The sequence below is a fragment of the Jatropha curcas genome, chromosome 1 (genome assembly GCF_041381405.1).
Source record: "Jatropha curcas cultivar XTBG-Jc1 chromosome 1, XTBG_Jcur_1.0, whole genome shotgun sequence".
Lineage (NCBI taxonomy): Eukaryota > Viridiplantae > Streptophyta > Magnoliopsida > Malpighiales > Euphorbiaceae > Jatropha > Jatropha curcas.
This window is the reverse complement of record NC_143151.1, coordinates 31,689,771-31,714,535: the sequence shown is the minus strand read 5'-3', so window position 1 is coordinate 31,714,535 and position 24,765 is coordinate 31,689,771. Positions and strand designations below refer to the sequence as shown.

The window sequence follows — 24,765 nt, the reverse complement described above, 5'->3', positions numbered from 1 at the left end:
CAGCTAAGTTGCTGGCAACTGCAATCAATAAGAACACTGGGTATAAAGAAAATAGTGCTGGATAAATCTTTCAAGAAATAAAGTTGCCTAAACCCCCAAGCATTCTGTTATTTCTTCTGGTATACCTAATACAATGCTAGCAATTCAATTACCATAAGTGCACAAGATGGCCCCAACATTATACAACAGCAACAACTAGCACCAGATATGCTAATCTATGTTACAGATGTAAATCACGTCTAGAAAGCATTATCCACTGGCATTATCAGCAGAGACTTCGTTCTCCTCATCTTCACCCTCCCGAATTTTAGCTATCTCAGCATGCGCTCTCTCCATGATCTGCCTTTTCTGCATTTCTAAATCCCTATGGAAATCCATCCTCATCTTCTCGAGTTCCAACATCTGCTGCCTTTTATTAGTCTCAATCTTCTCATATATCTCACTGAATTTCTGAATAGAATCTGCAAGCAATCTAAACGAGGACCCTTCATTGTGTTCCCTTCCAGACTTTCTCTTCTTGGGTGGAAGTCCATCTGAATCATCCTCCCCTTCAGCTGATTCCGAGTTCCCTGGACTATCCCTCATCTCGTCCAACCCATTTGCACGGTTTAGATATACTCTAGGGTTCATGAAAACATACTCTCCTGAGTCCACCCCACATGAAAGTCCACCTTGTTGTGCAGATGTCGACATTAACATATCCATCTTCTTGAAATAAACCCATTTGCTAATACTGCCGCCTGTATCTGCTAGATTAATCTTCTCCTTCTTGTACTTCTTTTTCAATGTATCCAACCGATTTCTGCATTGTGTGTCAGTCCTCTCAATCTTTGATACCTCCGATACCTTCTCTGCAACTTCTTGCCATTCCTCAGAACGAAGACTCTTCCTCCCCCGTTGCAAAAATTTATCACCCCAAGCATCCAGCAAAACAAATGTTTCATACTCAGTCCAATCAGTGAGTGGATTACGCCCAGCAAATGACGGTTTTGGAGCCGAAGGGGCTGTAACAGGAGGTGCTGGCAGACGAGGTGCAAATTCATAGCTCGAAACCAAGCTCTTTAGCTTTCGTTTTTTCGGGTGCCTTTCCAAATCAACATCATCAGTCCTAAAATTCTTTTGATTGTCATCTTCATCTTCTTCTTCTTCTTCATCAACATCAGCGTCCTCTTCATCATCATCATCATCTTCATCATCATCATCATCCACATCTTTTCCCACATACCGGATACCATTATTTTGATTATTCTCTCCATCTTCTTCTCCCAACTCCTCATCTTCTTCTTCTTCTTCATTCTCTTCTTCCTCCTCGTCATCAACATATTGATTACCAATTGCCCTAGAGTACGGAGCATTCCTCACCGGAAGTTTCTGTCTGTTCGAAGAACCATAACCCTGCTGCTGGTGATTCACACCATATGGGTTTGGTGGGTACCTTGCATCATCTTCAGTCTCATCCATTTTTAAGAACAGTTCAGCTTCAAGAACAAAAGAAGCCTCAAATTCACCCTCAAAACTACTCTGCTACTTTAGTTTCTAACTTCAATTGACCAATTTCTCCTTCACATTAAAATCCAATACCAACAACAATTATCTTCACCTCAAAAAGCATCTCACACTCCCACTTTCTACTTCCCTATTCATCATCAAATCAATTGTTTCCAGATCGACGAACCCAATGGGCTTCCATTGCCGTCCTTAGTTCCACAATTCCCTTACGTAATTAAACCCAGTTCCAGAGACAACAGAACCCCCAATCCTTTTTTGTTAAAAGATAATTTCATTTCTCACATCCAAAAGACCAACTACTCCAAAAACATAGAACCAAATAGTAAAATACAATAGAAATAAAAATAACGTAAAAGAATCAAATCGCATGACTCATCATTCACCAAAGAACTTTCTAGTCCAAGATCAGTAGACTCTTCTAATCCATCAAATTCAAATCTAGAAGAAACAAAACCCTCAAAATTTCTTCTTCAAAAGAACCCAATGCTTCTAGCTGAAAGTATCATTCCCCCTCTTCCTACATAATCAAACCAGTAAAAACATAATCCACAATTCAATACCATAAAAGATTAACCAGTAAAACTTTTTTAAGCTAAAATCTCAATCAAATATGAACAAAGCCCATGGTTCTTACCTCGAAGAAAAATCTCTTTGGATACTTCAAAGAAACCAAAGTCTGAAAACTTTCCCTGATACTGAACTCCAATTTAAGCTCATAAGTACAAGAATCGAAGAGAAATTGAAACGATTGTCGAAGAAAATCAAAAATGGAAATCAGAAAAAAATGTTGAATTGGAGATGGAGTAAAAAATTGGGAATTAAAGAGAGTTGCTAACGTACGCCTGGTGCTCTCGATGTGGGTTTTGGTGCAGGCCGGAGGCCCAAACTCCAAGGCCTTGTTTGAGTATGGTTAGGTTTAACTATAATTTGGGCTGTCTTCAAAGAGGTGGTTGGGTTTTTTCTTTTTCTTTTTTTCTTTTTTTTTGATAATTAAATTTAAATTTTATTAGAAAATACTATGAAAAACTTAACAGGAAGATCCATACTAATCCCAGACCAACAGATCTATCCCATACACCCAGTGTCTAGAATCTTAATGCTAAGTGAAGAAACCTGAAAAAGAAACATTAGAATTGAGAAATCGATAACAGAACTAAAAGAGTATCCGTATAAACAATAGGACAAATATGAAAAATAATCACTCGAACAAGAAAATAAAATGTCATATTAGCTTGTCATCGAACCCACTTAGCCTGAAAAATCTTGGTCTTTACTAATAATTGAAATACCCCGAAATTTTATTTTCATAACTTTGGAATTTTTATTAAATCAAAAATCCGAATTTTTGATAGTATGGGTTGTTAAGACTGAGCAAGTTTAACTTGAGCCCAAATTTGAATTGGGCCCAAGCCCAATAAACAGACTGTCCGGAAATTTTGATGAAATAAAATGGAATGCTACTATATAAACTAATTATCCTGAATTAACTTAGTGTTATTATTATTGTTTGTATTATTAGAAAGTAAATTGAAGAAATGTTTTATGACCCAACTAAAATAATTAAATAAATCGAACCGGACCCGGAAATCAATTTGAATTGTCGAAAACCCCACGAATTATCTGAAAACCGAGTGAAAAACTCGAAAACCAAACAAAATCAGACCAAACCGGTTCAAATCGAACCAGAATGGTCTAGAAGCCACTTTCTTTCCTTTTCTCTTTTCTTTTCCTTTCCCTCCTTCTTTTCTTTCCTTCTTCTTCTTCCTCGCGCGACATCCTCCCCTCTCTTGCTCACTACGATCTCCGTCCACCACCCATGGAAGTCGACACTAAGCACTCCATCTTGCTCCTCTCGTCGAGATGAACTCTTCTATGGTCTTAGTTCGCGTGATGAGGCCTGAAATTGAGAGAGATCGCGATTGGAAGGCTGTCCACCGCGCGATGAAGTTTTCCGGCGAAATCTCATCAATTCCGTCGACTCCAAGTGCTGGGGTTGGTCTCAAACAACTCCTCTCCTACATATGAACCTTTTTCCCCCATTAATTTGTGATGTTGCTTGAGTTTTGATAAACCACCATGGACGGCGGCTTGAAGGTGGCTGTGGAGCTAGATCCGGCCAAACAAGGCACTGGCTCAACAAAGTGATAGCAGATTTGGATTCCTTACGAAAATTGGAGGCGGGTGGTGGTGACCTTGCAATTTTCTGGGCGGTTTCACTTTTCCGGCCGCCGTGCAAGGCGGTCGGCGGTGGCGGTCCGGTGACCGGCCGGCGGCACTCCGGTGAGGCCCCGAGAGACAGAATCCTCTTCTCTTCGCGCTGATCATGGAATCGTCGCCCGATTCCCAATGGGTACGTTCTAAGACTCAATTCTCAATTTTTATATATATAGAATTAATTGATTAATGAATTTAATTGAGTTATTAAATAGACTAAATTGAATAACAAGAAATTAACTTATTGGATTAACTTAAAAATATATGAACATTTATAGTCTTTTGTAAATAAATTAGATTGATTAGTGTGCGTATTTGGATAGCGAACATGATTTGTTAACTGGTTTAGGACTTTAGAATAATGTAATTGTAAATTAGTTTAGAACATTGTCAAATAAATTACATGATTATTATTATGATTAGGTGATTTGAGGAGAAAGAATAAATTAGAATTAGTTAATTAGTTAACTAGATAACCATTAGTTTAAAACTAGCCGATTGTGCATAAGAGAAGTAAGGCGAATTTTAGTTGGTTAACGATTAGAATCGAAATTTGATAAATTAAGATTTGGGAGGCCTAGCCATTTTCGATATTGATATAAAAATCGAATTTGAATAGGTAGTAGTTATAATTAGTTATGGTTAAAAATATGTTTTAGCTGTTTAACAAATTAGTTACCGTAAAGCTAATAATTTAATTAATTAATGACTTAATAAATGATCTTATATGGATATTATTAGAATTAGTTTGTAAATTTTTGATGGAGTGTTGATATTGTTGTTTTTGGAAGGAGGATGAGATTTTAAATTGATTGATTGCCCGACGGATGGGCTGTGTGCACTGATTGATAAAGATATGATAATATTGTGATATTTGAGCAGGTAGATAGCCCAATTTTTAGGGGAGGTGCTGCCGAAATTTTGACAGAATTTAGACAAATTTTAATTAATAACATAACAAATAAGCTTATAAATTTCTACAATTTGATACATAATAAATAAAGTGCTTTAACTACCTTGTCATTATCATAGTTTATTATTATTATTATTATTTATTTTATCGTTGCTGTTATTGTTAATATTATTTATTTAATTATTTAATTGCATTTGAGAATGGATGTTTAATTGTACATTGCAGTCCAATATGTAATTGATCGATATGTCTGCATTTAATCGCAATGTTTGATTAATTGTGTTGTGATATTGCTGTGCTTTGCTTGTGTGGAATTGGGATGAAGTGGGTCACCATGGGTTTGTGAGACCGTTACCGTTATATGGATCCTGATTACCGTTACCGTTATATACCGTTACTGTTATATGGATCCATTACCGTTAGCCGGGTAAATGGGAGATCGGCGCCCCCGTGTGCACCTACCGTTACCGTTACCGTTAACCATGGGTTGGCTTCTCGTCGTTGCGCACCGGACAGTCTAGATTTGATTGCAGCCCGCAGGGTGGCCTCCTGTTGTGAGCGCTTGATGATCTAGATTGGATGGAGACCACCGGGTTGCCTCCTGTTGGTATGAAAAAGAAAAGAGAGAATGGAAAAACAATGAGAGGGCTGGTCAAGTGAGGATTAGACCGGTCGGCCAGTATGGGGGATCGGCTCCCTGGTGCACACGTGAGAGGATGGGCCATGTGGGAGGACGGCTCATCGGGGGTTCGGTGACTCCACTGACTAATTTTCACGTGATGTGATTATATGAAGATGTTAATAATTGTGAGTGCTGGTGATATGCCATTTGTGTGACTGGCTGTGTGAGCATATAACTAGTCGGATGACTAGATTGATATATTCATACATTTGTGTGAATGCGTGTGTTGTGCAATAATTATTATTCATTAATAAACTCACATCTCTTGTTTAAATCTTCCAGGAAGTAGCATTTTCTAAATCCCAGCTATAACTCTGCTCCTTTACTGTTAAAAAGAGATTCTTTAATTTTAATGTTGATATATTAAGTAGATAAATGTCTGAAGACTTATCTGTATACATCTGTTAGTGAACTCCGCAGTTGTAGAATTTGTGTGCAATTAGTCGTGTATTAACATAGACGACATAATTATGTGAGCCCATATTAAAAATATGATGTATTGTTAATTGGGCCCGAACTGTGGAAATGTTGTAATTGATAAATTTGGGCCGAAATTTAATAGAATCTTAAGGTTTATTTTTCTATAATTATAGGCTGAATGTTTTAAATATTATATTGAGATAATAGTTATTAGTGATTCAGGCTTACTACGGGCCTCGGGAGCCTTAAGCTTATCTGGGCCCTAGTGCCGGTCCGGCCCATGGAAACGGGTCGTGACAATAATAGCCTACAATCATTAATGATATTACCATATTCATTATTGGGAATGCTTGAATAAAAAAGGTTACACCACACCTCTCTACAATCCATTTCTATATCCACATCACTGAAGCCTTATTGTTTCAACAAACAATGTTTATTTTTTGAAAAATAAGTTGTGGAAAAAATTTCAAGGTCAATATATAATTTTTTTATATATATAAAAGAAGGGTTAAAACTACAAATAAATTAAAATTTATGGATATTTTAAATAAATATATGTATGAAATACTTACCCACATCTGATATATAAGACCATCCATGTATCAAAGTAAAAAATGATAATTTTTTGCTCAAATGGATCATAACTATTCACTAGGAAAATATACGAATAAATTAGTAGCAATTTTTTAAAACATCCTTTTAGATAAGTCTTATCCTATACATATATATATTAGAAATTAAAAAAAAAATTATATAGTGAAGGGTGTAATATTTATCGTAATGGTATGATGCGAATTTTGCAATTATTTTATTATAAAATGTGATGTAATTTTGATTTTTTTTTTTAAAATTTACAAATGTGTTTTGTGTTCTGATGAATATTTAGACAAAGTGGTCTTAATAATAATAATTTTGAATTTTAAACTTCTGATTTTATAAGTAAAAATCACAAATGAAATACACTTCACTTTGACTATTCACATTGGTTAATAAAATATTTTATCTGTTATAGGTTAATTTGAGATGAAAATGATTTATCAATGATCAATTAATTATTATTAAAATTAAAAAATTACATTGGGAAGATGTATTAATAATAATGGTTTTGCAGTATTTTTTTTCTTCGTTCATTGGAGGGTTTTACAGCAGAAATGATAATACAGACTACTCCTGTTGGCTCACCAAACTGGTGAATACAACTGTAGTCGAGAGGACTAGAATTCGAAATTTGCAACTAAGAGGACCCCAACTCAAAATATTCCACTTTTCACACGGTAAGAAGACCAATTAAATTACCAATTGATTAGCTTTCCTATAATTTTTTTCATATCCCGTGTTGCTTAAATATAATACTCATATTTTATCTAAATTTAATTTTTTAATTTAATTATTTAAGGATTGGTAACTTACGTTTGTACCTCTTCTCATAAAAAAAAAAATAATAATAATAATAACTTTTGACCTTTTATAGTCCCATTTTGCACGCTCGATTTACCAGGAAGCATAATTCCTTGTGATCCGCAACACGCCTAACGTTACGTCACTCCAGAAATCCAACAGATCACAATGCAATCAATCAATCGCTCCATCACATGCCAAACACGTGTGGTGGACCCCAAACGAGAGTTTTTTTACCGTGAGATGAACTGAAATCCCGATGGAGAATCTCCACTCCAAACCGTTGGATTACCGTAACAGAAACCTACGCGTGTGATTGCACTTTTGATTTTAAAAAGGGGTTTATAGAATTTTGAAAAAGCTGACTCACACAAAACGACAATACAGAACTGTAAATAACAGGTGAAACGGTGCTGAGGGAATCATTTCAATGCTGATACGTTGTTGTGGGGTTCTTTTGTGGGACCCACAAAATCATGAACCCGATAGCGATGTTGACGCCGTTAGGCGACAGCTCCCTGTTACGAGGTCGTACCGGAAGCGACATCGAGTTTTAAAATTAAGCGATTAAATTTACAATTTTAAAATAGCAACACTATAATTTTAAATTATTTCCTACAAATCTGAAATTTTACAGAAAACGTCCAAGGTTTTTTCCCCTGTAATTAGTCTGATGAACCTTTTCTTTATTTTTTTCTTTAGAAAAAAGTAAAATACCTTTTTTGACCTTTCTAATTACACTGACATTATATTTTCAAAATTATAAGAAATTATAAGACTCATAATAAAATTATTTGTCAACTTATATTTTTGTTTGATAAAAATATATATCTATTCTGATCAAACAGAAAAAAAATCTCTCTTTTGTATTCTGACCATATAACTAGGCAACATTCTAATAATTCATTATTTATTGTATTGAATATAACTAGGCAAAGCCAGATTTCTTTGGAGTAATTTTTAATTAAGAGAAATTATGCAAAAAAAAAAAAAAAGATTTTGATATTATTAATTACATTAAAATCTCGACTTATTTCAAGCATATAAAGTAAAGCAGCAACAAGATGACGATTAAGAAATAAAATAGTCTCTTACTGTAAATTTATTTGTGGTTTAAAGTTTTTGTAATGTGATTAAAAATTAATTATAAATTATAATAAAATAATATTTAATTTAACTAAATAATTATTTATATCACCTAGATAGTTCAATATTAATAATTTTTTCTTTATTAATTTGTTATTTAAATTTAAAAAAGGAATGAGAAATGTGATAAGATAAGTTTTAGAAATTATATAGAACGATAGTAATTATGTTAGTATAGATAAAAGAAAAACTGAAAAACAATTACGGCACAAAGCAAATGAGCAATATATGGTACAAATTACTGAAAAAAAAAGAGTAATTATTACTCTTTTCAAAATAATTATGGTACAATTTATTTAAAATTATTAATTATAATAGATCATATACTTGTTCTTCTAATAAAATAATCATTAATTCAGAAAATAAAAATAATTTATTTTTTTATTTTTTATTTATTTGGCCGAAATGTATTAGAATATTTTTATTATATAATTTGAAATAATCATTTTTGTTTAATAATTTTCATCAAATTAATGATTTATAATTAGAAAACCCAAAAACTCTTTGTTTCTTACCTAAAATTAAAAAAAAACTTAAATTATATATGATTAATATTTTTTTTTCACATTTTTTAAAAGGATACAAATAAGTTTAAAAGTTTAAATAATTTATCAAAACAATTAACAGGAAAGTTCAAATCGTCTTACTTACACTTAAATGTTATAATGACACTTATCATACTAAATTTTATCGAAAAAATAAAATCCAAATTAAAGTTTCAATTTATTATTTATTTTGTGAACTTGTGTAATATTAACTTTTTAACAATGGGCTAATGAACAAATATACTCACAATTTAGGATCCTATGAATTAAAATTTAATATCTATTTCTTCCTGATAATTTTAGATGGTAAGACATAAAAAAACAAATTTAATGACGATTTTGATCATATTGTATTTAATAAATTCCAAAAATCACTAAATTAATTATAATATGAGATTATATATTTCAATTATGATAAATATAAAAAAAAATCCACTCTTAACAATTTAAAATTATAATAAAATACTGAAAAATTAACAGCAAAACAAGTCCTCTTTTGTGACTTGAAAACATCGCCGTTAGGTTAATGCCGTTTGGTGAGTTGAAAACAACAAGTCCTCTTTTGTCTTTTTGTGCTGACTGATTCAAAAAAAAAAAAAAAAAAAAAAAAAAAAAGGTAAATAAATGCATTGAGTTTTTTTTTAAAAGAAAGAAAATCTAAGGTATAACACAAAGGACCATTATTGTGTACACAAATCTAACACGAGTCAAATCAAAGTTGACACAACACAATTTCAACTTGGGAGAAAGCAATATTGTATGGTCAAGGCTTAATATTAAAAAGAAAAGAAGAAAAAGAATAAAGAATCATGATATGATATTAAAAAATTAAGTGGATTAATTACTCATATTAGACTAAGAAATTAAATATGAGGTATTTTTCTTTCTTGTATTTGCATCTAGAAAGAAAATAAAATTATTATTTGATTTTATTTAATTTGAAGAATAAATTTTTTTAAAAAAATAATTTTTTTTTAAATCAAATTAATTCTTGTTTCTCACTTTTTATTTTATTTCCTCCTAACTTTTTATCATCCCATGCAAAAAGTAAACAAAAAAAAATATATGTTTTGAATTATTTTATTGTATAAAAACAAGTAAAAAAATTGATTAGATTACATTTAATCGAATATTTATTCTAATTTATAATTATATGAATAGATATAATATTACATTGATATTAAATGTAATTAAACTTAAAATAAAATATTTAAAAATTTATTTTACATAAAATAGTTAATAATTTATGATTGTCAAATTTAAATTATTAATTTCATTGATACAAATGTTTTTTAGAAGACAAGTGGAAAAAGGGCACCTCTATGTATCCATTAAAAAAAAAAAAAAAAGGAAAAAGTAGTTCGATACATTGTATTTGCAGGCATCCGATTCTCAAGATCTACAGTGAGATTTGCAGTGTACAACTTCTTTGGGTGTAAATGCATACATTTAATAAAAGCTGTACTTTCTTTAACTACAAAACAAAGAATATACGTAGTTTAATACTATACTGTACTATACGAATTTCCTTGCTAATCATATGAGAGAGACAGAGAGAGTGCGCTTGTGCGTATGTATATCAGAAGTCTCAGTGCTTCACTGCTTCTCTGATTTTGATGCAAGAGATAAATTAAAATTAAAATCAAAATTAAAACTAAAAAATAAACTAACAAAATAAGAAATATACAGGAAGAGCTGTGCTTGTGCTTTGTCTATATCAGTACATGTCCCTACTTCTTGCATTTGAGTTTCTCTCTGGCTCTTCTTTGAAGTTTTAAGAGGGGAACCCAGGTGGGTCTTCAAGTTTTTTACTATTTTGCTTCATTTTATAGCTTATATCAGTGATCCATTTGATGCATTAGTGCCTGGATGTTTTGAAGTTTCAATCTTTGGCCTTGGTTTTATGCTATAGTTATCTATTTTTTCATTATCAGAGTATTTTACTCGGTTTTCTTTGTTCTTGAGGTTATTTTTTATGCATGCTGCGGATCTCTGTGTTAAAAACATTGATCTGATGTTAATTTTAAGCACCCTTTCATGGAATTTGAGGGATAAAGTAATCAATTATCTAAGGTCTGTTGAACTTTTTTATCTTTTTGTGCATGCTTGATTTTGATTGATTTCGTGTGGAAATCTAAATCTGTGTGTCTTATAGTATCGCTGATGCATTTGATCTCGTCAGGCGTATGATAACACATTGTTATAGAAAGTTCTCTGATATGGATTCAATGAACAAAATGTAACGAAGCTGTTCTGTTATTTTAGACCTGTCTTTGGTAAAGGGGGAAGCGGAGAGTTGGGGTTCTTTGATCGTCACAAAAATTTTATTTTGATCTTCTGTCATCTGGATTGCTTTCCATTTTGATATTAAAATGGCTCAGATTCACTTATTTTCTATGCATGCTTGTATTAGAACTTATTTGTGTACAAAAATCTATAAATTAGTATTTGTGAAGTCTTCCTTTGAGGCCACGGCTTACAAATTATTGTGCAAAAATCTATAAATTAGTATTTGTTAAGTCTTTCTTTGAGGTCATGGCTGACAAATTATTGATTCTTTGATTAAGAAATCTTTTTTGCCTCCTTTTGTCTCTCTTGAAGTTCCTGCGCCTACAGGATTCCTGGTCCTGAATTTATGAATTGTGTTGTGGGTATTTAATCTCTTTTGTTTTTATTATTATTGATTCCATCTGATTAGTACCTTTATGGGTATGCAAGGTTAAGGAGCCTTTCCATTGTTGATAACTTGTTTTAATGTGGTTCTCAGATGTCATTCAAAGCTCATAAATGTCTCAATTCATTTTGGAGTTTTACTGGGACCAAAGATTTGGCTTCATAGGGCAATTTTCTGATATCTTGTTCATTGATACAATTCCATTAAATGCTTTGTTTCCTGCGTTAATTGGTCACATTTTGGCGCTATTATTACTTAGTTTTATGGTTTCTGCTTTTCTTGATTTCTTAAGATTCAAATATTACAGCAAGAATTTGCCGGTCTTGTGCTTCAAGGATTGGAAGGTTCTTAATGATGCTCACTAGGAGAAACAGATCATGTTAAAAAGGGGCATGCTTTTTCAATTTAATGGCTGATTCTGCTCCAGAGTCCCATTGCCAATCTGATGCATTGGGTCTGAGACATACAAGCAGTTCATTTTTCAATCTTCCTGGTTTCTTTGTGGGATTTGGTTCTAGAGGTTCAACAGAATCTGACTCAGTTAGGAGCCCAACTTCTCCTCTTGATTTCAGTTTTTTCTCAAACCTTAGCAATCCATTTAGCCACAAGTCCCCAAGATCACCACCAAACCAAAATGGCTATCAAAAGAAATGGGATAGCAGTAAAGTAGGCCTCAGCATCATAAATTTACTTGCTGATGAAACCAAACCAACTAGTGAAGTTCTTAATTCACCAAAGAGGAAGAATATAATCTTTGGTTCGCAGGTGAAGACTGGTTATTCTGTGAGATCAAACTCTCTGCCAAGAGACTACATGCTTTTACTGCTATCACAAACGAAAACTCCTAACTTTGAATTTTGTAAATCAGATTCTGATGCTCTCTTTGGGAATGATGGAGTCCAGTCAGAACCTAAACCATTTGAAAACTCTTCTCCAATTAGCTTATCCCCAAAATCCCCTTTGAGTTCTAAAAAGTTTTGTTCAGAGAATAGAACTACTAGTATAACTAGTTTACCATTGATTACTGGCAGAGGTCTACAAACAGATAATCCTTTGGAAACCAAATCAAGTTCTATTCCAGTACCTGTTGGCTCTAGCCAAGGGTATGTAGGTTCTCTCTCTGCGCGTGAGATTGAGCTTTCTGAAGATTATACTTGCATAATTTCTTATGGTCCAAACCCAAAAACAACTCACATTTTTGGTGACTGTATTTTAGAATGTCACACAAATGAGTTGTCCAATTTTGACAAGCTAGGAAATTTGGGGTCTGAATTGCCTCAAGAGGCTAATTGCCCTGAGGGTTCAACTCCTTATCCATCTGATGAGTTCTTGAGCTTCTGTTATTCTTGCAAGAAAAAGTTGGAGGGTGATGACATTCATATCTACAGGTATATCCCCTGGACATTTCTTTATGAAGGGCCTTATTCCAATTCTGGCTTAAAGCTAGTTTACTATCATGGACTCTGTTGTTATTTTTATGTTTTGCAGAGGTGAGAAAGCTTTTTGCAGTTTTGATTGCCGCTCTGAGGAGATTTTTGCTGAGGATGAAACAGAGAAAACTTGTAACAATTCCCCCAAAAGCTCTCCTGAGTCCAGCTACCATGAGGATGTTTTCCTAATGGGTATGCCTGGTACTATATAATGGGCTGATGTTGCTTTCCTCAGGCTCTTGTGTCTCCAAGTTAAAAAATTGGATCATCTGTTCTCAAAGAGCTGTTTTATGTGTATCTGTTTTGCAGCCATGGATGATCACAAAGGTGAATCATTATGTTTTCTTATTGTGTTTCAACTTTCATGGTATTAATGAGTCCTGGGTAGCAACAACATAGGGTCTTCTTTTTTCGCAGTTGAGGCATAATTCATAAATTTTCTCATAGATTGTTGTTATTTCTATGTTTTCAATTAGATGGGTTGGAAGCGGCCAAGAGCCCTCGCTCATCAGTTTTCTTTGTCAGTCAATCAAGAGCTCATGTAGTTGTCCTTTGAAGCTATTGAACTCATTATTAACTATATTCAACATTTCTCTATCAAATGGCATTCTCTTGATATTCAGTTGACAAATTTCTTATCATTTCTTTGTTCTATGAGGAACTAAAAAGCATTCTTCAGCTTGAAATGATTGGTAGGGCTAAATTATGTTGTGAATTAATAGAATGATAGCTTATAGCTTATAGCCTCTTTATATATGTCAAATACCATACTAGAAAACTACATTGCTTTAAGCCTATGGTATAGGATTTGGTTTTGGTATCATATTTCAATTTCATTGGCTAGTCTGAGTAGGATGGTGGCTTTGGTGTAACAGTAAAATTACTTCACTTGTAATTTGAAGGTCATGGGTTTGCGCTGTATAGACAACCTCAATGCAAAAGTAAGGGAAATCTGCATATATTAATCGTTTTCAGAGTCCATAAATGTCAGATTTTTCGCGCACAGATAATATCTTATTAAATTTTTACTTGGTGACTTCGCACTTTGAAACTACAAAATTTTCATTTTCTTCAGGGGAAAAAACAGCTTGGTGGACAACCATTCTTTTTAAAAAAGCCAACGTTAGTGGTCTAATGAAATTGTCTGATATTTGGGAGCTTTGAACCCCACACATAACTTGGTAGTCAATGCCAATGGCTATGAAAACAAACCATTGGAAGTGGTTGGCTCATGATAATAAATTTTAGATTTAAACAATCATCCACAGTGTGTAAAAGGAATGACAAAATCCCATGCAATCTTTCAATTGATTTTAAGCACATATCATACATTTTTATTAAAAAAAAAAAAGGAATTATTCCTATATGTAGCTCATTTAAATCTCAACTTACCATACAAAAATAAGTATAAACCTGAAAGGGTTTTGGAATATTAGACCTAAACCAGAAACTGCAATTTGCACTTGTTATTACTGCTCTAAAAAAAAGATTGATGGTTACAAATCTCATGTCTTCCTTTACCACTCAAAAATAAAGTTGTAAGATTCTTATATTCTATAAAGAGAATAATTGATTAGAGATGATGGGATGTCAGAACATCAACTACCTCCTTTGAAGAACAAAATGAAATCAGTCAGCTCTCTTTTGACCTGCACTTAACTAATTACTTATAGTAGTAACCTTTGATTTCAATAATTTGATTCTTTACCCATGCAAATATGCTAGATAGACTCCGGGAGAATAAACTGAAAAAGATTGAGGACACAACATAAAACCCCAACACTATTCGACTTCTGTTCTTCTTTTTTATTATTTATTTTATGTTATGTGATGCTTCATTAACAACTAAGATAATTTTAATACCTTCACTCAAAACAATAAATAAATGAATAAAAAATAATAGACATAAATCATAATAATAAATTTTTAGTACCAATTAAGTACGGTTTGCTTGGTATTCTCCTACATTGTAAAATATGTTGGGAGCAATAAGTTTTGACGTCAAGTCTTATTCACCGTAAAAGTTATAACCAATTTAGTGAATGTTACTCAAAACGAGAGTTATACTGGCTGTTCTTCCGATCTATTAAATTTTATATTAATAAAAAAATCAGAATTGAGTTTTTTTTTTTTTTGTTGTAAACTAATAAATAATATACCTTATTATAAGGAGATATTTATCTAAGTACTACTCTCAATTTAAGTATAAAAACATATATACTAATAAATATATATTTACTACCAACAAGGTGTCAGTTGAGGTGGTAAGCGACCTCAACCCCTTACGGGTGAGAACACCAAAAATCTTTATACTCTATGGCCAAGGAGGATTACACCTCCTAATTATACCAATATATATATATATATACTGAAATGTTTTTATAAATTGGTGAAAATTATGAAAGAAAAATATACCTTTTAGAAAAGAAAAAGAAAATAAAGAGAAAATAAAAACCTACTTTCTAATTTACTGAACTATGCGGTGGCAACTGGCAACTTATCCTTCCCAGGTTGAAGATAAAAGTGCTTTTTCCTTGTCAATTTCTAGTTCTACTAGCATAAATGAAATGAGAAAGTGCATCATCCAATATTTGTGGACCATATTGAGAAGAACCCATTGTTTTAGCACTAAATTGCAGAAGTGACTGATCTTTTGTGTACTAAATTATTAAAAGAAAAATTACTATTTTTTTATTTTTATCTGTACATTATTAAAAAAATTTTACCAATTTATTATTTTCTTCCCTCAATTTCAAAAGCGTATATTCGAAAGTATGTATGCCTGTAAAAATGTAAACCCAAACATTATTCTAAATTTCTGTAACAAAGAGTTAATCAATTTAGCTTTAAATGCAAACATTTTCAGAGTCTTAAATTGGTGGTCTCATAAAGAAAATTATTGTCTTTAAAAAAAAAATTAATTCTTCTTTTTTTTTTTTTTATACGTCTGGATCAGTATTTAACCAATAAAATGACCTGAAATACAATTTTTTTTAATAAAAGAATAATTTTTTTAACAAGAAACAAAATACTTCATAAAGGACAATTTCTAAGGAAGACTTTGTTATACCCACAACAAATACTTATATTACCCTCTAATTTTTTATAATTACTTGTACTAAAAGGGGCGAAAATGTCATAACAAGCGCTAATAATTAATTAAAGTCTGAATGAAATGATATATAAAGAAAAAATAGAGCAAGTATTTTCCAAACAGTTAATAGTCTTATAGGCTGATCCTGCTTCCATTTTATCTCCATCAAGATACCAGACCCAAAAGCCGAAGCCATGGGTTTTGCAATGGGAAGCTCAAACTTGTTACAGTCTTGCTTCCCTTCCTCCTCTTCTCCTTCACGTTCTGTTCTTTTTCATGCGAGGCATAATAATGCGGAAACCAACAGAAAGAAGAGGGTAAAGATTGTTTCTTGTGGGCGCCAAGAAGATTCAGATGACATAGTTTTTAGTAATAAACGAGCGGTTTTCTTAGTGAGTATTTCAGTTCTTCCCTTCTTGCAGCCGAGGGCCAGAGCTATTGAAAGTTCGTTTCTAAGTGAGTGTTTTTTTTTCTCTTGTAATTCATTTGCCTTTTTCAATTATTTTCGATTTCTGGTATACGGAATGTCGAGTTTTGTTATTGATTTTGTTAAATTGTTGTATTGGGTATATGGATTTTCACATTTTTTATTGAAACGAAGTATAACAATTGGCTGTATTCTTGCTAATTCAAGTATTATTGGCTTTATCTTTGTATTTTTTTTGTCTATTGATCATGAGGTAGGGTAAACATTGGTTTTATTCTTGTATCATATTGAATTATGGCATCTGGTTTAGGCTTATGAATAATGCATTCTTTGAGTTGTTATTTGGTTTACAAATATTAGTATAACCATCTTGATGTTCTTTACTCTTTTGTCCTGGACTGACCTATAGTAACTTCCGGTTGAGTTATGATATTTTACACATTTTTAATGAGTTAATAAATGCAAGTTAAATTTATTATTTCTGGGGTCTAGAATTTTCAGTAGAATATTTATGAAAATGTATTACATCAGAACAGTCCTTTCATTGCCTTAACTGCATTGTGTTATAGACTTATAGGTTTCTTATTGGAGTAGTTAAGGGTTTGGAATGTGGTGCATAATCAAGAAGCAAAATGGGGAAATGAACTGAATAATTAGGTAGCGCGTCAAATTATGAGTAAGGCGATAATTCACCGAATGAAGTTGAGTAAGTAAAACAATAAAATGATTTATGGTTTCGAAAATCTTCGGAATGCTTATTTGAACTGAAACAAAGAGAATGAATCGGACATCATAAATGTAGAGAATTATTATCATAAGAAAAGAAAATAGGAGGAAGTGAGAATTATAAGTTATAACTATATAACAATAAACAATTTTTAATCTCAATAGACTGTTTATTGACAAATATTTCATTTTCTTTCAGAGTTATTTATTTTGAGTGAAGGATAAACTGATTCATAGTATCGCTATGTGAATGACCTTACTAGTTAGTTTCCTATCTTTTAGTAGTTGTTGCCCTAGTACATCTGGGAAAGTCTAACACAAAATGAAAAAGTTCATTATTTTAATACTTATATAATGAAGATGTTGGGTGAATATTACATATCATATGTGTAATGAAGGTTTTTTTTACAAGGCTTTACCCCGTGCTTCTGATGATTAATTTCTCATTCAACATTTATGCTTTGGAACTTACTTATTAGAAAGTTATATTGCTATTCCGCGTGATTTGGTCTCTCGCTTTGAAGGGCTAATATTTTCTTGATTACAGTTGTTGCTTTTGGTATGCCATCTCTATCATCTCATTCTTTAACTGTTTATGCATTTGTTTGTTTATTCAGAAGAAGATGAGCTCAAGAAACCTGAAGATAACCAAAAAGAAGAGGTCTCTGCTTCATTACAAATAAATCTAGATTAGTAACTTTTGGCATTTTTAAGTTTGAAATTTTCTTAATTTTTTATGTGGTTTTGGCAGCTTGCAATTCAAAAATATAGACCACCAAATCCCTTTCTTTCTCTCCTGAATGGACTTGGTATATTTGGGACTGGCGTGCTTGGTGCCTTCTATGCGTTGTCCCAGAAAGAGAAGAAAGCTACTGAAACAACAGTAGAATCTGTAAGTCACTTCTGATCTTTTTGTTTCTTGTTTTCATACAACCTGATTATACGATGATGCTTTTGAATATTCAAGGACCAACCAGTAGGGGATTCTCCTTTTGAGAGAATCTAAGACAAACACCCGTTCTCACTCCTTTGAATATCTAAAGACCTTTTCCCCAAAAAGTCTCTCTATCTTTTGACATGTTCAATGTGGAAAAATATCCTGGATTTCTCCATAATCTAGAGTCTATAGGTTGAAACTTGTTTCTTATGGTTTAATGCCATTTGGTATTTTTTGCATATTGATTTTTTCTCAATTAACACATGAACTGGTGGGATGCACAGCTAACGGCCAAATTGAAAGAGAAGGAAGCTGCCATTGTGTCCTTAGAGAAGAACTTCGAAACAATGCTATTGAAAGAACAGGAAGAGGGTGCAAAGCTTCTCAGAAAAGCAAAGGAAGAACAACAGGTTCTGTTAAACCAACTGAACTCTGCTGACAGTACAATTACAGGACTGGGGCAGGAGCTGACAAATGAGAAAAAAGTAATTGACGATCTTAATGTTCAAATAGATGGTCTAGAATCGAACATCTCAAAGGCTGAGGAAGATAAGAGAGCTCTTGAAAAAGAATTAAATGAAAAGCTTAATTCAATTGAAATTTTACAAGATAAGATTAACTCACTTAGTTTAGAGCTCAAGGATAAGGAAGATACTGTTCAAAATCTCACCTCTTTACTTGCCGAAAAGGAATTAGAGTTGAAGAACTTGAATTCTTCCTTCAAGGAAACGAAGGATGAACTAGTAAAGGCACACAAAGAAATCAATGCATTGAAAGATGAATTTCTGAAAAATAGAAAGGAACTGGAATCAAAGAATTCTGTGGTGGATGAACTAAATTCTACAGTGAGTTCTTTAATGTTTGAGAGAGATGAATCTAACAAGAAGCTCAATGCTGTTCAGGAGGAATACAATGATCTGAAGTTGTCTTCTGAAAAGAAGGCTGCTTCAGATGCTAAGCTGTTGGCAGAAAGAGAAGATGAGCTACACCAACTAAAGAAAAAGCTTGAGCTCACTCTAAATGAAGTGAATAGAAGCCAAGAAACGGTCGCAAATTTAATCCAAGAAAAGGAAGATTTGAGGAAAATGCTTGACACAGAATTGAACAACGTAAAAGATCTGAAACATGAACTTCAAAGCGCTCATGAAGCTCTTGGCAAGTCTAGAAACGAGGCTTCTGATCTGGAAAGAGAACTCGAGCATTCACAAAGCAGGTGCACTGAGCTTGAGGCTGAAGTTTCTAGAGTTCAGGCTGAGTTTGTTGAAGCTAAAGAAACAATGGAGAAGACCCTTGAGAAGGCAAAAGAAAGTGGTGAAGTGTTAGCTGGTGAAGTAACAGTGGCAAAGGAACAGCTGCGAAAATCTGAGGAGGAGCTGCAAATAGTGTCCCGCGAATTGATAGCACTGAAAGAAAGTCATGATAATGTGCAGAAGGAATTGGTAGATGTCTATAAGAAAGCTGAAGTTGCAGCCAATGACCTAAGAGAAGAGAAAAAGGTAGTTTCTTTTTTGAACAAAGAACTAGAAAACCTGAAGAAGCAAATCATGAAGGATAGGGAAGCAAGAAAATCTCTCGAAGAAGATTTAGAAGAAACTACTAAAACCCTGAGTGAGATGAATCGAAGTGCTCTGATGCTTTCTGGGGAGCTAGAGATAGCTAATTCTAAGATTTCTAGCCTTGAAGATGACAAACAGGTCCTTTACGAGTCCCTGACAGGAGAAAAAAATGCAGTGAAAGAGGCTCGAGCGAATTTGGAAGATGCTCATAACATGCTCTTGATGCTTGGCAAACAAAGGGATAGTTTGGAGAAGAAAAGAAGGAAACTTGACGAATATTTGGCACTTGCCAAGGGTGAAATACTGCGGTTAAGGCATCAGATACGTACCTCAAAAACTCTTGCAGATGAACAAATTTCTGAGAAAGGTGAAAAAATGTCTGAGAAAGATGAACAAATGTCTGAGAAAGGTGAAGGCGAAGTTGACGACAAGGTCACTGTTACTGCAAAGAGAAATGGCAGAAAGAAAAACAGTGGATCCCAATGAACTAGTGTATGTGTTTATGGATTTTCAATATCAGTCTCTGATCAGTTCTCTCATTCTTAAATGGTTTTGCATGTACTATCCTTCAAGCTAGCTATTTCTGGGTTTTTATCTTTTCTCTGAAAAATTTCTCCATACTGATGAATTGTATAGAAGTGATCTCATGGCATAAAAATTGAGGAAATTCTGGTTCATAATTTTCTCCATAATGTTGTTTGTTGTAAGCATATTAGATTAGATTCACAAGAATTTTACAGGCAAAATTTGCACAATTGTCTTAATTACTTCATTGTGTAAATATTGCAGCAAAGCACTGTCGATAATGACAATAAAGTGAAGAATAATTTCATGTAGGTGTGCAGTCACAAGGCATTCAAGCAAGTAATTACATCCTCCCACCTTAATTGTCTGTTTATAGAAATTTAACGAGTGACTAGTGTTACCTAGAGCAAAACAGTTAGCTCTTTGGGTACTTAAGCCAATAGATTGGTTGGTTGGTTGGTTGGGTTCACTTATTTTTTGGCCCAGTGTGCCCCAATCCCATGAGTGAAGCTGTTATTATTATTATTATTATTAAGCTCTTTAATCCCACCAACCAAAAAAAAGTTATAAGAATGCTAATAAATTCATATCTAATTATAAAATTTTACCAATATCAATTTGATTATATTGCTTATCATTTGCTAATTGAAATTTAAATTTATCTAATTTAATTTTTTTTAACATTTTTCAAATAAAATTTTAAAAATATCCACGTCAATAAGGTGTGATTTTTTTAATATTTTTCATTAAATATATATTTAGAGTAGGAAATTTCAAACTGGGTCCATTGGGCCTCGGCCTCCAATTAAAAGAAAGTTGTTCTACTTCGGCCGTGAGTCCATACGCGTTTCGTATTTTTTTTTTTAAAATTATTTTTTACCAGAAAGGAATTACCCAAAAAGCATCGCCTGGATGCTTTCACTGCTAGTTTCTTCTCCTTCAATCTTCTGTACAAACGGTCACTTCATTTCTTTCGATTCAAATCTAGGGTCTTCTTCTTCTTTGCTGATTTCTCTCTCTTAATTCTTCTTTTTTTATTTTATTTTTTGAGTTATTTGATTCCACCTGTCGATATACACTCGGATCCGATCCATTTTCTATTCATTTCCATGATTTTCACTTCACCGTACAGAAAAATATCTCACAACTTGCGTCTCTCTTTGTCGAAGCTTAAAATGAGGGAATGATTTTGATTTAGTAAAAGTTTGGTGCTTTTTGATAAATAATTACAAGTTCGTTTCGTTCAATAACGGATTGATTTCGATTTTGACTTTGGGAGTTTTAGGTGTGGATTAGGAATCAGGGTTAGTCATGTTCTATGGTGCAGTGGTATGGGATCCATGGCTAATTGTTGCCCAAATCGTCTGTCTTCAATGCCTATACTATCTCACGCTTGGTTTATTTTTATCGATTCTTGTTGGGACTCGCGTCTCTCGATTGAGTCTCGTCTATTTCTTTGATTTTGTTGCTCTTACCACCTCTACCGTCACTGGTTGGTGCGTCATCGCCTCCTTCCTTTTCAGCTCCATTGCTGGGTAAGTTCTTAATGAATTTTGGTTATTTTATTTTATGTTTTTTGTTATTTTTTTCTCAGTCAATTATGAACTGTACGTATTTCTATAATAGTTTTTTTTTATCCCTTGGTTTTTTACTTTTGTTAGTTCACTAGAACTTCAGCTTGTTCAGTATGATTTTACTATCATTGTGTATATTTATTTGCTGTGTTAATGGGCTGAAATAGAACAATGCAATGATGTTACTGTTTGTATTCAATCAAAATGTATAATTTTTTCAATCTGGATTTTATAGTGGGAATATGATAAAATTAGGTTTACAGGTGGCTGTACTATCATACGAGTGGAGATATTATATAGTTCATCTTTCTATTGATATGATTGATGTCCATGCGAAATACATTTCTTTTTAGTAGTAATTTGCTATTATTCTAAGAAAATTCACATTCCTTTTTGCTGATTTTATTTATGACTGTGTTTTGTGGCTGCTGCGAATTTACAGATGGAACAATTTTTTAAAATAATGCATTTAACTCTTGCTTTTGTTTATTTGGTTCATGTAGAGCTGGATTTATGCTTTACTTGATTGAGAGGGCAAAGAAGTGCCTAGATTTTTCTGCAACCCTCTACATCATCCATCTTTTTATATGTATTATATATGGAGGTTGGCCTTCGTCAATAACATGGTGGGTTGTGAATGGTACTGGACTTGCAGTGATGGCTTTGCTTGGTGAATATCTGTGTATTAAACGTGAACTCCGAGAGATTCCAATCACACGACTCCGATCAAGTAAGAACTTGTTCCTGTATGGGTTAGGCAGTCGCTCAGAGAATATTTTCATGAAAATTTCTTTTATTTGATTTTTAATGCCTAGTTCTTCCTTTTCTGACCATCTCTTTTAGGAAATAGGGTTCATATCAGTTATTGGGAAATGGCTAACCTTATTCAGTTTAATGATTGATTTTTCTCCTTCTGTGATCTTTTGTTGCCTGAGCAATCAAGTTAAAATGTCACATGTCACGAAGCTGGTACTTGTGTGGCTATGAACTCAGGGCTGTAAAGAATCTGAACCGTTACCAGTTAGTAGGTGAATTTGCATAATAAGCCTCATTTCTGTCAATAGTTAGTAAAAAGCTGAACCAAAGTGTTTTAGGTTCTCAACTGTGAACAGACTTGTTCAAGCAGGCTTATTAGATAACACGGGGCAGCAAACTTTTAATTTTCTGTTTAAGATATCTATTAATTCGTTTGAAAGCTCTTCTGCATATTATGCCTGTTTGATATTTGTTTTGGTTTTTTCCTTGTTCGAGAGTTTTAAGGATTCTGGAGGGATTTTCTTGGGTTCAGTTGAAGTTGAAACTCTTTGCTAACTTTTCAGGAAATTAAAATAATGCATTTTGTTTTAAAATTTCTTCATTTTAAATCTTTCGTTATGATTTCTGGGTTCTTTATTTCGTCTATGATATAGTTGTTGAATAATAGTTCTTTCTCATCGTGTTGGTGGCTTACTATGTTGTGCCTTTATGAAGCAATAACATCCTGAAATAGGGTTCTTTTTTAAGATTTTTACACATCCTGTTGCCACTTAGTTTATGTGGTTGGCTTTGAATCTGAGAGGACTACTTTGATTCATGAAAGTTTCTATTTTCTTAATTGTTTAACTTAGATATTGAATTGGTTTCTGCACCATTGTTTTCTGATACTATTTTTGTATTTAATTTTTTGGGAGAAACTGTTACTCGACTGAGCTGGTGAAGTTTTACCTTTTTTGTAGTCTTTTGCGCTTGAATAATTGCATAGTCTAAGAACCATTCTGATGTGTTGCTTGGTGTGGTATTTTCACTTCTTCTCCTTCAGTTGTTGTATAATTCTATCCTAGTATTTTTTTTTGTTTCTTGGGTGGTGCTGGGGGCTGCTATTGGTCTCTCTTTTGGGCTTGGAATACATAGTATGGCAGTCCTCCCTTACCAAACTCTATCTCATAAAAACTGAGTAGAATGACATCCCTTCCATAAGGGAGTTGTGAGCTTGGGGATTTTGATAAAGAATCTCAATGCTCTAAATGATCTTGTGAGCTGAAAATAACTATTAGGAAGAAAGCCCAGGTTTGTGATTTTTAATTTCTGTTATATCGGTGATAATGATCTTAACCTTAGACTACTGCCATCCATGCAGATGTTTGATTGACAAGGAAAACTCGACAGGCAGGATCAAACTTTTTCTGGGACCAAAGTTGCTACTTATGGAATGGTTTGGAAGAGCTCTTGGGTGAAACTTGTGATATATCATATCCAAATTGTGATAGGAAGAATTGTTTTAGTCTGCAGGTTCTATTGCCTATGCTGAAGGCAACGACAGAGAATGGCCACCAGAAAATGGAGATGATTCGTAAATGATTGGGAAATGAAGCATGCAAAACTAGGTATGCATTGTGTTGGGAAACTCTTAGTGTACAATTGTAGGAAGTTTCTGGAAAGATGATGCTTGTTCTTCTTCTGATACTATTTTCTGGTTTAGTGCCTATTTTAATGACATTTGGATGAGTTTCCATATACGCCAATGAAATGAGAAAATGTAGATTCTCATATCTTTGAACTTCTCACAGGGCTGATACACTGGAATTGATTTGTTTAATCTGTATTATAGATACATGTTTTTAGCTACTCAACATGGTAAGCATAAGCTAGGATTCCAAGCTTATTTCTGGGTAAAGCTTCAGCGAGTTTAGCAGCATTGGTTACAGTGGTTCAGTATTTTGCAACATTATAATATATTGTTTCCTGGTTGTTGGTTAGGCTACTCCAGATCCGCACAATAATCATAGTTCTTCCACTTTCTCGCAATGCACCATCTTACGGAAACGTAGGATTTCTTGCATCATTAGGTTTAGGTTCAGGGAGTTCTCACCATAGAAGTTTGTTGTTATCTAGTGTCTCTGATACTTCTCAGAACTCAAATCTTCAATTTTTAAGTTCCCCTTTTGGCTTTAAGTTGTGCCGAAGTCCAATCATCTAAAGTGCACATCATTTTATCAAATTTGAATGCAAATTG

The 24,765-nt window shown here is 33.2% G+C and overlaps 4 protein-coding genes across 6 annotated transcripts; 3 read left to right on the top strand and 1 right to left on the bottom strand.

Moving 5' to 3' along the window:
• Positions 1-43: 43 nt before the first annotated feature.
• On the bottom strand, positions 44-2,303 carry LOC105634968 (uncharacterized). Its single transcript, XM_012217941.4, has 2 exons — positions 2,144-2,303; positions 44-2,026 (listed from the first exon to the last, which is right to left on the bottom strand). Exon 2 carries the CDS (start codon positions 1,459-1,461, stop codon positions 250-252), a length of 1,212 nt encoding a protein of 403 aa, XP_012073331.1. The 5' UTR covers positions 1,462-2,026; positions 2,144-2,303; the 3' UTR covers positions 44-249.
• An 8,098-nt stretch (positions 2,304-10,401) lies between these two features.
• On the top strand, positions 10,402-13,536 carry LOC105634966 (FCS-Like Zinc finger 10). 3 transcript variants are annotated; one of them, XM_012217939.4, is made up of 3 exons: positions 10,402-10,621; positions 11,812-12,892; positions 12,993-13,536. In XM_012217939.4, the coding sequence occupies exons 2-3, from the start codon at positions 11,913-11,915 to the stop codon at positions 13,144-13,146; spliced, it is 1,134 nt and encodes a 377-aa protein (XP_012073329.1). In that variant the 5' UTR covers positions 10,402-10,621; positions 11,812-11,912; the 3' UTR covers positions 13,147-13,536. The 3 variants fall into 3 exon arrangements, with proteins under 3 accessions (XP_012073329.1, XP_012073330.1, XP_020535293.1); XM_012217940.4 differs by having other exon boundaries at positions 10,448-10,621; positions 11,797-12,892; XM_020679634.3 differs by lacking the exon at positions 10,402-10,621 and having other exon boundaries at positions 10,628-12,892.
• Positions 13,537-16,138: 2,602 nt separating this feature from the next.
• On the top strand, positions 16,139-20,354 carry MFP1 (MAR binding filament-like protein 1). Its single transcript, XM_012217938.4, has 4 exons — positions 16,139-16,484; positions 17,799-17,842; positions 17,933-18,073; positions 18,403-20,354. Exons 1-4 carry the CDS (start codon positions 16,223-16,225, stop codon positions 20,158-20,160), a joined length of 2,205 nt encoding a protein of 734 aa, XP_012073328.1. The 5' UTR covers positions 16,139-16,222; the 3' UTR covers positions 20,161-20,354.
• Positions 20,355-21,080: 726 nt separating this feature from the next.
• On the top strand, positions 21,081-24,382 carry LOC105634964 (structural molecules protein). Its single transcript, XM_012217937.4, has 3 exons — positions 21,081-21,734; positions 22,277-22,503; positions 23,890-24,382. The coding sequence occupies exons 1-3, from the start codon at positions 21,511-21,513 to the stop codon at positions 23,895-23,897; spliced, it is 459 nt and encodes a 152-aa protein (XP_012073327.1). The 5' UTR covers positions 21,081-21,510; the 3' UTR covers positions 23,898-24,382.
• Positions 24,383-24,765: the final 383 nt, after the last annotated feature.

Bases quoted from the DNA above. Each gene is read 5' to 3' on its own strand.
- LOC105634964 (XM_012217937.4), top strand. From the start codon at position 21,511: ATGTTCTATGGTGCAGTGGTATGGGATCCATGGCTAATTGTTGCCCAA. The intron at 21,735-22,276 runs GTAAGTTCTTAA...TGGTTCATGTAG, and splicing joins CTTTTCAGCTCCATTGCTGG to AGCTGGATTTATGCTTTACT.
- LOC105634968 (XM_012217941.4), bottom strand. From the start codon at position 1,461: ATGGATGAGACTGAAGATGATGCAAGGTACCCACCAAACCCATATGGT.
- MFP1 (XM_012217938.4), top strand. From the start codon at position 16,223: ATGGGTTTTGCAATGGGAAGCTCAAACTTGTTACAGTCTTGCTTCCCT. The intron at 17,843-17,932 runs GTCTCTGCTTCA...TGGTTTTGGCAG, and splicing joins AAGATAACCAAAAAGAAGAG to CTTGCAATTCAAAAATATAG. The intron at 18,074-18,402 runs GTAAGTCACTTC...TGGGATGCACAG, and splicing joins CTGAAACAACAGTAGAATCT to CTAACGGCCAAATTGAAAGA.
- LOC105634966 (XM_012217939.4), top strand. From the start codon at position 11,913: ATGGCTGATTCTGCTCCAGAGTCCCATTGCCAATCTGATGCATTGGGT. The intron at 12,893-12,992 runs GTATATCCCCTG...TATGTTTTGCAG, and splicing joins GATGACATTCATATCTACAG to AGGTGAGAAAGCTTTTTGCA.